The sequence below is a fragment of the Acanthaster planci genome, linkage group LG08 (assembly GCF_054643075.1).
Source record: "Acanthaster planci isolate LZ-2023a linkage group LG08, COTS_SCS, whole genome shotgun sequence".
Taxonomy (NCBI): domain Eukaryota; kingdom Metazoa; phylum Echinodermata; class Asteroidea; order Valvatida; family Acanthasteridae; genus Acanthaster; species Acanthaster planci.
The window spans coordinates 300,160-311,229 of NC_141784.1; the positions used below are offsets into that span (position 1 = coordinate 300,160).

General features: G+C 38.7%; 1 protein-coding gene across 1 annotated transcript in view; it reads right to left on the minus strand.

Moving 5' to 3' along the window:
• LOC110978065 (uncharacterized) overlaps nt 1-180 on the minus strand; it is a 37,765-nt gene extending 37,585 nt beyond the window's left edge. The window contains exon 1 of the mRNA XM_022232735.2: nt 2-180. Within this exon, the coding sequence (XP_022088427.2) occupies nt 2-89 (88 nt within the window). The 5' untranslated portion in view covers nt 90-180. The remainder of the gene's footprint in view (nt 1) is intronic.
• Nucleotides 181-11,070: the final 10,890 nt, after the last annotated feature.

Genomic DNA, 11,070 nt, shown 5'->3' on the forward strand with positions numbered 1-11,070 from the left:
CCTCTCTGAGCATTGGCTACCATGAAGAGGACAACAAAAACCAGAAGTAACCGCCTGTAGCGGGAGGTAAGTTCCACAAAGCTATACATGGCTGTACAATCTTTGTGGAGTGTTCACTTAAAACAATAACTGAGCGGCCTCAGTTCACTTCCCAGGCTGGGGCTCTCAGACACAGGGAAGCACCGCTGGGTTTTATCCCGCAATTATGGGATAGCTGACATGGGGGGTCACTCTTTGGACCAATCAGAGTTGCCCGATTTTCTCCGGGCACAAGGCTTGCACAGTGAAGACCGGGGCAGTGGAGCTAGCTGGGTGCAGTATGTTGCACTCTTTCAATCGAGAGACTCTACCAACTGGAGTCGAAGAGCAGAGCACTTGCTCTTGTTGCCCTTGTCAAGTCAGCAGTTCAGATTTGGCCATCTAGGCTATCTTGTCTTTCTATTACAGCTGATGCAATTCAACACTAATATGGAGTCCCATACTGTGTTTAGTGTGTTTAGATATAGATTAGTGACTCAGATTGTTTCCTCCTATGTGTCATTAAGGCATTACTAAAAGTAGCACATATGGTTCCCCAGATATTAGAGGATAAGATATTTAAAATTTAAAACAAACACAAACTGCTTTCAGACATTTTTGAACTTTTTTTTTCTTGTAAGTCATTTCTAGAAACTTGTCTCTTTAGTTGATATTCTAATTTTGATACCCTAAAGTCATTTCCATATCAAGTGTGGTCTCATGTCATCATGTGTCATACTTATTGGCAGTCAATGAAAAACGGAAGTGGCTAACAGGACCCCCCCTGAAATTTTTCTTAGGTTGAAATTTTATGAAGCACTTCCATGTAACCTCTCGGCACTGTGAGAATACACTGTGGCAGTAGAATGCCCATTTCAATGGCAAGGAATGACCCCCCCCAAAAAAAATTGTGAGGGAAAAAGGAAAACGAGTACTGTTTTGCACTGGTTTTGTGAAATTTATTTCACCGTTTAGGTTTGCTGCTCATACTAGTCACAGACCAATTGAAAACAAAAGTACAAATTGGGTGGCAACAACTTTTGTGTTGATTGATTTCTGCAATTAGGAAGAAATAATATTTGTATGTCTCTTCTAATTAACTAGGTGTTTTAATTCTTTTTTAATTTCTTGAATTCAAAGAATTACCTCCTTCTAATTCCCAAAACAGATACGAGTTTAGAATGTGCTTGCTTTGATTCTGTGTTACTTTGAAATATAATTTTTGTTCTATTGTTTGAAACAATTTTCAGATATTTTATATGTGTAGGTTTTGTTCTCAATGTTCTTAGTTTAAATCATTTTAAGAACTTTTCTTTTTAAATAAACCATCACCAAAAATAAAGCATATCAGAATATTGAGTCATTTTATGAAAGTTAGAACTAGGTTATCATTTCATGAACATAGAAGTCCCTTAGTCTTCCTCAAATTTTCAAAATCCCAGGGTAGTTCTTTCCTGGCCACGGAAGAGATAGAGGAATTTTGACATTGAAAAGCCACCACAGTCCATCATCCCCTGGCTACCCTGTTTGAACATGAGAACCCCCCCCCAAAAAAAACTAAAAGACTGTCCTCTTTCTCGTTTAGACCAATCTATATCCCCAACTTTTCCCTGATGTGAAGCATTTTTCTCAAATTCCCTTCCTTTCTGTGACTGAAAAGGGAAAAAGTAATTTTCCAGGTTTTCCCTGATTTTTAGGATGACTTGTATGGAACCCTGCAGGAAGTCAGCCACAGAGTTTGTAGAAGTTAAAGTTTGTGGAACACTGGCCACTTTCCTCTTTTATCTGGATCCACCTGGATCCCGCATTCTGCTTGGACTTCTATGGACCAGGTTGAGGAATTTTAACTCAAATCTGCACAGGTCTGGACATCACAAGTCTATTCTCTGCAAAATACGCAGTTTCACACTGTGTGTTGAAGTGAACTGTTTGTACATGTACATTTTTGTACATGTACAGAAATGTACATGTACACAGGAGAAACCAAAGTTGTGCATCAAACATTTACATGGGTGCAGTCAGTGACCACTCATTGAAAATGTCGAATCCAATCTTTTAAATGGATAAACCCAGCATTTTAAATATCACATATAAACAATTACAGAATTAATTCAACATTTTGAGTGTTTATTAAGTATTTTCCCTTGATATTTTCATTATTTACAATATTGAATAAACAGTTTACTTTAATGTTGAATTTAAACTCTGAAATGTTGGATTTTACATTTGAAATGTTGGATTCAACACTTTAGAAGAGTGATCACCGACAGTAATCTTATAAGTGTTAATCTGACCGTACTCTTGTAAGTGTTGGATTCAACACTTTAGCATATAGAAGGGCATGTCTGACACTGAAACCACTGTCTAGGGTCAGCATAAACAGATTCGTAATGGGAAAATGTAGGGTTTGGAACTGTGGATAATAAAATACCTACAATTATCTTTAGTATGTATGACTATGTCTGAAATTCTGAGTTTCAGACACTCTCCTGACATTCAATTCCTCTGATTCATGTAAGAATTCTTGTGTTAGAAGATGTTGAGTTTCAGCTATCTGTGCATCTTTAATTAGTACTGGAAAAATTTCAATGGAACACAACAAGTCTGATCATTACTGAACATTTAATTTGACCGTTTACGAAACTCTACACAAGTTGCCAGTTTTTTCACGGGTGGGCCATATCATATAAGGCAATTCGAAAGTGACTGCACTGGGAAAACTTTACTTTGATATCATTTTGTGAAGAATCATCTAAAATTGGAGAGGGAACATGATTTTTATTCTAACTCAGTTCCTCAAATCAGTTACAATCATATCTGGATTCAAATCAAGTCCAAGGACAAGAAAGTCCATTGGATGTTTCTCGTATGGACATCAACTTGTAATCCCTCTCAACATGGTCAAAGCAACTACTGAACATATACATATGTAAGTCAGTATTCCACTGCATCAAATCCTCCTAGAGCTCAATAATTCAATTTCCTTCTACCTCTCATAACGACATATTCCTCATCAAACTTGAACTTGAAGGCATTCACATGGGACATTATGGGCTGCCACTTAACTTGCAAGGAAAGGAAAGTAATCAATTTGATTGATAAAACACGCCTTTTCTTCTGCTTAGATTGCTAAGTGAGCAGAATTTGTGACCATAGCCCGTTCTCTTGAGAGCTTGTCAACTTTTTTTTTTCTCCCACTTGCTGAATCGGCCATTTTGATCTTGTTCTTTTCGTTGCTCTGGTTTCAGCTGTTCAACCTTACACCTGACCTTGAGAGGAAAATGACAGCCCAACTAGCAGGGAACACATCTGAATAAGAGGCCTGTGCAGAGGGTATTCTTGGCTATCTATGGCTATCAGTGAAGATGTGCTAGTGATGTACTAAAATTAATCGAGGATTGGATAGTAATTTAAATACACACTTACAAGGCCATATCCAGAGTAAATATTTCGGGGGTCAAACTTTCTTTCGGTGGGGGGTGGGGGGGAGCCAAACATTTGATCACCTCTTCTAGCCTTACTGTGTTGTGAAGGGACATTTTAGAGCTTTTTACAAGCTTTTGAAAGATAAAGAAACGATATAGACCCACCAAACACTGTCTTTCATTATTAAAAAACTGGGAGGGGGTGCAAGGCCCCTGTTGGGCCCCCCTTCTGCCCTTGCACACATAAAACAAGAAACTAGTTACACAATGATAAATCTTAGTGTTAAAATTGGTGCTTGAAAAGTAAAAGCTGCTAACAAAGCACAGAATCCCAGATACTTGACTCCGAAAGACAGCAATCCTTCAAAATCCATTAAGTGGATTTTTGGGATTTTTAGGGATTTTGGTTGAGGAAGACGAAGTGCAGCCATTATTTATACTGCACATATTGGACTTGGCTTGGAAGTACAAACATTGTGACAGTTGCTTGATACAGACAACAGTAGTTTGGAGGATTCAGGAAAGTTTCTGGCAAAAAGAACTAAGCAGCTACGGTTCTAGGAAATTCTCTTGCTTAACAAATATTTCTGCAGGATAACATCCACTTCATAAAAAAATACACTTCAGGAATTCCATTTGAGAGGGGCATAGAAAAAAAATAGCAAGTCAAGCTCAACACAGACCTCTAATGGCCTTACACTATGTGTTCTAGGTTCGAATCCTAACCAGCCAAACAAGCCGACTGAGATTTAATGCAGTTCCCACCTGACTGAATGGATTTCATTTTTTTAAAAATCTGAATTTATTCCCCCTTTAAGCATTTTCTTTACTGTCCTCTCTCTGCACGTCTCTTCAGAATCATGACCCACAATGCCATGAAAACTTTACAAGGAATTCTTGGGTTTCGTTACCGGAAAGTTGGTTGTTCATTGTAATTGTTTGAAGTCAGCCAATAAATGTGGGAATGAAATGACATCTTAAAAATCCAGATTGACCGAATAAAGTTTGCTTGCTTCTTAAGTATTAAGTAAGTGCACTTTCACAAAGAAAAAAAAAGAGGTTTATGAAACAGGAGAAAAGAGCTGCTGAAAAACAGCCCATAAACTAGCACAGAAATATTTACAATGGAAGACTTTTCCAACTGTGATAGAAGAAACATTGGCAACATACCAGTAAGCCCAATGAGGGCACCCACAGACCCAGTCCCACACCCACCAACTCAACACTAACACAGGTTTAATTGGATTAAATGTCTTTAGCATATATTACAAAGACACAAAACTACAAGTATCACGGAGGAGATTGGAAAAAATTGAAATATGCACAAAGTAATCGGGGGGGGGTTGAGGGCTCCACAGCAAATAAATGTGTTTGCCTACATGTACCAACACCCCTTACAATACCCATTTCTTGTTCTCAATATCAACTTTAAGCCTGAAATCAGGACAAATCTGATGAAAAAAAATCCTGAAACCAGGAAAGATCCTAACAAATCTCTTCCTGACTATTGTGTCTGACAACAATCACTGCTTCATCCCAGTGTTGTTTTTAACAGGTCTGTTAGGATCAGACAATGTAGGATGAACACGGAGAGGCTGAGGAATTCCTTCATACCTACGGCCATTAGAAATTACAATAGCAATTTTTCAAGGTAGGGCTACTTCTAGGTTTTTAAAGGGGATGGTATTCTGTGTCTAGGGGTATTGCTTTAGTGCTATATATTTCAGTGTATAGGTAAATATGGTTTTATTCGGACTGTGTCGTTGTCTATCTTTGATTGCATTTTTCTTTTTATATTTTAATTTAGTGGTCTAACTGTGACTTCTTGCTGTGGATTTTGATCTGTGTTTTTATTGACTGGGACAACAATTTCATGTTTCTTACATGACTTTTTAATAATTGAATGAATGAATAGATGGATGAAGTACGACCCAGACTGTACTAATTTACTGGCACTGAGCAACACATGCTAACAGGTCGGGTCAAACCCAACTGTGCTGCAATTCAAAGTCATCAGAGTTGCAAAAATGCCTTTCTAAAAAGGTCACCCAAAGGTCAGAGAGTGAAGAATTGGTGAGACATCAAGCTAGGACAGATTCACCCTTGACCTTGGGACAGACTATGGTTCTTTGGTTGGCTAATTTACAGATCCAGTTCAAGTTTCTTCTTTTTTTAATTACCTCAAAAACTTAAGAAAAATCTGTGTGATTAAGACTGATTGAATGATTTAAGAGTAACATGGCAATCCTTAAAAATAAACTCCATGTTTTATGAAGGGCTGAAGAAACTTCATGTGTGGGAATGAACTTCAGCTGGGAATGATTAAGGTAAGCAGGCCACTTTCAAAAACAAAACAACAGCTTCTGTCCTCCCGAAAATAACCAAATTCAGCACACTGCAGAGCTGAAGTTTATAAAGTTCCCAAAGTTTTGAAGAGAGCGCATGTACAAAAAAAGCTGACATTCAAAAATTGTAACAAAAAAGCTGAAATCAGCTAAAAAGCTGAATTCTCACACCCCCGAGTTACTTTAAATGACAAAACCAAGTCAATGTAACCACCACCCTCTCAAAGTTTAGGTCATGGTCTGGTATCTTGACCCATACAACTGGTCATCCAAGCACATTACTCATTGCTGATCCCTTCCTGAACTTCAGAGTGAAATAATCAGTTCCTAAATTAGCAAAAAGACGGGAGTAAGTGTAAATTCATATCAACCTATGGCAATGAAGTTAAATCCATCTTCTATCGAATCTTCAATCAAATCCTGATCCTCCTACCAAAATACTAACTCTGACATCATTTCACACTGCTGATAGAACAAAATTGTAGCAATGAAACCTAGTAGGCCTATACACGTCATCAACCTTTACTTTTGGGCAGAAGGAAGAGATGATAAAATGTTTAACACAAACAAGGTACACCACCTCCCGTACCGTAGTTGTGGGGACATACACTCAGACATTTCACCTATTTTGTGGGGACTGAAACTCAGTTCAAATTTCCCTAACAAAAGAACTTGTCCCCTGAACTCGGTGAATGCCTACCCAACAGGGAGAGCAAATGGGGTGCACTAGGGAGGAGATTAAAGCCAAACAACATTAACAATTTCTTCATTTCATAGTTACGGTCTTTCTGAAGCTAAATTTTTAAACACTTGGGAGAGGAAAGGAAAAACTGTCACAAAGTCACTCTTCCCTTTTTATATTTAAATCCCCCCAAATTGGGCAGGGGGAGGGGGGATGGCCCTAACACCCACCCTACCATGTCTGCCTGTGTGGCTGGCGGAAAGGAGGGTATGGTGGAGTTCTTAGAGTAGGCCTAAGGGTTCCCAAATCTTGAAATACTATAGGGCAATTTTTTAACCCCTACTTATGACAATACCAGCTCCAAACATATCTAGAATTTCTGCTGACAATAAAGATTGTGATTTTTGATGTGGCAACCGCCATGAAATACACAATGATATCCCCAAAGGCAAAAACTGCAAACTTACGCAATTATTACCGATTGTCCGAGGCAGATTTTTTTTTAACATCTACGTCAGTGTATTCTACACTTGTCATTTACATGCACCTCTCAAAAGTCAATGCCTTTCTGCTACAAAGCCTCAAGATTTTGTCACAGAGAAAAAGTCAAAATTAAGATAAAAAGAATTTAACATGATGCTGAAAAGTAAGGAAAATACATGTACAATACATCTAAAGTGTCACTGCTATAACAATTTGTTGCTAACAACTGAAATCTTTAAAATAAAATGCTGTATTCAAGATCCTTTAATAATGCTAACAAATTCTAAAACCATGTTCTACCCTTTCAAATAAAAGGGCCAAAAACTTATACTGTACCCACTCAAGGTTTTTTTAAATACTTTTGAACCTTTCCAGTCACTGAAGAATCCTTGCTGTTGGATGGCTCATGCATGGCTGCCATCTCTAATAATTATGTTATAATTAAGTTTATTAGTGAAATCTTCTAAACCCTCAAGTAGAGAGATCACTGCTTGTCCCATAAACCATTTCAGTATACAGCACAGGAAACTGTCAAAATGCAAGAAAGTAACATCACAGCCCCAACAAGACTTCTTTTCTGACATGGTGATTCTGCTTTCAGGCCAGTACGCAGGCCCTAAATTGCCTGTGTGGACCAAATCACAATATACATGTACTTCTGTCAAATTCTCTGCTATGAGACCATTTTGTGGCACATGGACTGGGTGGTTTGTAAAGGAGGAGGGAATCTACTGGCAGGACTGCCAGCTTGTATTTCTGAAAGTATCGGACCAAATGGGGCCCTCCAACTCCTTCTATTTTGCGATGGAGTGTAGGCATAAAGTTTTCAAAATTGCATTGGGCCTCATGACTGTTTTGAGGATGATCATCTATGGAGAGAAATATCTTCATAAGTCATCAGTTAAGCCACTAAAAATTGAAGGAAAAATGAAAGATGATGAGATAAGCTTTTATTTAATATGTTTCTTGATGGAACATCCTGGGAAATTTGTATTTTTCCTGATGTTTTGAACTGGGGGTTTAATCACTGTTTCCAACCTTTTCTGGCTCCTTGCCACAGACAAAATGGCTTGGCTTGTTCCATATCAACCATTTGTGCATGCTCTTTGTCAAAATGCATGAAGCAGTATTGATACCCACAATAAGCCCCTATTTCTGACACGGTTAATGCTAATACATGTACAACATTTCTGGCTCCTGGCCTGAGACAAAATGGCATGTATCTTTATGTAGAGCAGAACGTTAATGAGATGAGACAAGAGTTTAGCTGAGTCCTCCCCCTCACACAAACAAAGTCATTACCTCCTCTGGCCTGCTATCTTTATGAGATTAAATGAAACACAGCTTGTTGGGTATGACGGTGTCCGAAGTGGGCTTCCAGAGCTACGGTTAGGTCTATTGTCTGCGCATCCCCGTGTACCTAGACCTAGCTCTACTGGACAACAGATTTGGATGCAGCCTGAGTATTTATCTGCTGACTACATATTCTTTTGACTTCACTTCATGAAATTGTCTTCAAATTTCTTCATTTACCAGACTGAGGCTTCCACCCCTCCCCTAAAACTGAAAATAAAACCACAGTAGCTTATATTTGTAAATTTCCTCCCTCCACCTCATCCACCTCTTCCCTGTAGTCCACTTTTCTGAACAGAATCAATTTAAAGCACTTCTGACAGGTTGAATTTAATCCAAACTACAGGAAAATAATAAAACTCATCTATACTGCAAGACCGGGACTTTCACTTGGTACTAATGACGAAATAGTAATGAAGCCACCACTATCAAGTGAAGATTTCCTTTTCTTTCAAGGTTCTTTTTTGTTGTCCATGCAAGAGCTGATCTAATGCACATCAGCTTGTCTTTTAAATTAGTTACACAAAAAGCGACAGACTGATGACCTATCGGTATTAGCCAGGAAAACTAAACCCTCATTGAAAGTACAATGACATCATTAATTACCTTTGGCCAACACCACGGCAATGCAATAGGAAGGCTGTAAGGCCACATGGGGCAGAGTGCCAAATTTCAAGGATCACATCAGCAGTTAAACTCCCCCAAAGTGCAAAACTTTAGAAATATCAGTTGGGACTGGCATTGGAAATCATTTCAGGATCTGCACCTAGATGAACTTTTCCCCCCTGATTTCTGAAACAGGCATACAAAAAAGCCACACATGCAATATCTACAGGGCTGCTGTGGTGATGTAACCCAGTGCTAAATTTAAACCTTAACTGCTCGCAAGGGATGGCAAATCAACCTTAAAGTGAAGCATTCGGCATAACAAGATTTGCATGTGAGGTACATATGGGGCTACGGTGTACTAATCGGAGTGTAGCCTGCTTTTGGGCACCTGTAGAGGCAGGTATGAAATTAGAATGTGGGGGGGGGTTGGCAAATGTCTGGGAGGGGGATCCTGGGGTGCAAGGGGGCACCAAAATATCCAATGACATAAAGCTTACACATAGATTGTGTAAATTTTAGAAGGATGGCTGGGGGGATGGGTGGTATGGAGCTCTGCCAAAAAGCCCTGTTGGTGCTCAGTAAGTGTCCTTCGATCAATATCCACTGTCTCATTTTAACATTACTAACAGGTGTACAGTACTTCTGCATTAATGTCCATTACTAGTATAAGAATGCTCAAGGAGAGGATAAAACCTATGGTGTCTGAAAATAGATCTACTGCCTTTTAGTGCATTTAAATGAAACAGTGCTGAATTATCCAATTCTCATCAATTCTTTAATTACACCTGTAGACACAGGTATGTATTTAAAAGGTAGAAGGGGGACACTATTGCAGTGACATGACTAAAACACCTGTGTGGGTTAATAATCAATTATCGGTCTACTCTGAGGTGCACTTTAAGAACCTACACAAGACAGACCGCTACACTAGTCTACAGAAACTGTCTTGCCTTGTTTCAAGCCAGAGACAGTGACAATATGCTGAGGTGGCCCCTGAGGAGAATTCACTGCTGACAGGGCCAACTTTTTTTTTTTTTAATAATTCTAGATCGTCCCTTACAGGATAAAATTGCTGAAATAAGCAAGATCTCTGTCTCCCTCTTCAACTCAGAGACCTTCAACTGGGTTAGGGAAAGGTGACTTCCAGAAAGTTAGTGGTGTAAGTACCACAAGCTTGCCCACTAGATTCAACCACAATGCAGAGACAGTAATCCTGACTGGGCGGCATTTTTAGTATTTGTTCCAACAGAAATATAGAACGTTCAAAGTTACTGAAGTCCCAGTAACAAGCAGCAGAGCAGTTAATTATCACAGGTCTGTGTAACATTTTGCTCATTTTAAAATTTTTTGGGGGTTGGCATTTATTCTGAATTAAATCCGAAGCGCAGGATGCTAACAAATTAGATGTGACCATTCTACACTTTTAAAGTTTTTTTTTACAGCGGAACATGTCTTCACCACTGCCAACAATCACGTATTTAAGGAATTCTGTTCTTCCCAATATTCAAGTCTTCTTCAAAGCACCAATGTTAATAGCTGAAATCAGTCCAACTCCAAAATGGCCTTTGCATGGTACCAATGACATGTTGAAAAATCAAGTAGCTTTGTCTCTATTTTGAAAAATAAGCAAAAATATCTAATGGTCCAGGACCTTTGATCTACCCAAATAAATGAAACACTGAAACAGATATCTTAAAAAGTTTAAACAAAACCCTGTAAAAACAAAAAGTAAAAAGCATGTTCTACTGTGTCCTGTCACTGCCTAAGGGCACCATTGAAAAATTGCATTAAAGGATCTTTATTGAAAAATGCTGGCCACCCAAAAAACAGTTTTGGAAATAAAATAGTCTGGAACATGGTCCACTTCAATGAAAAAAAAAGCTTTTTGCTCAGAATAAGGCCCCAGCAGTATTATCAAAAATAAGCAACTGCCGTATCAACCTTTTAACACTGAGCTGATGATTGGAAAGTTCAATCTCATTAACTGTTGCTATTCCTGGGTACAATCTTATCTACCTCAAGCAGAACGTGACAGTTCAAAATGACAGACAATTTATGCAAGGAGGGAAAATTTCAGTAAGCAGTGGGGCAGTTCATGACCCACTTTGTTTGCCTCCACCTGCAGTATAAATCTGGCCAAAAACCCAAGGACTAA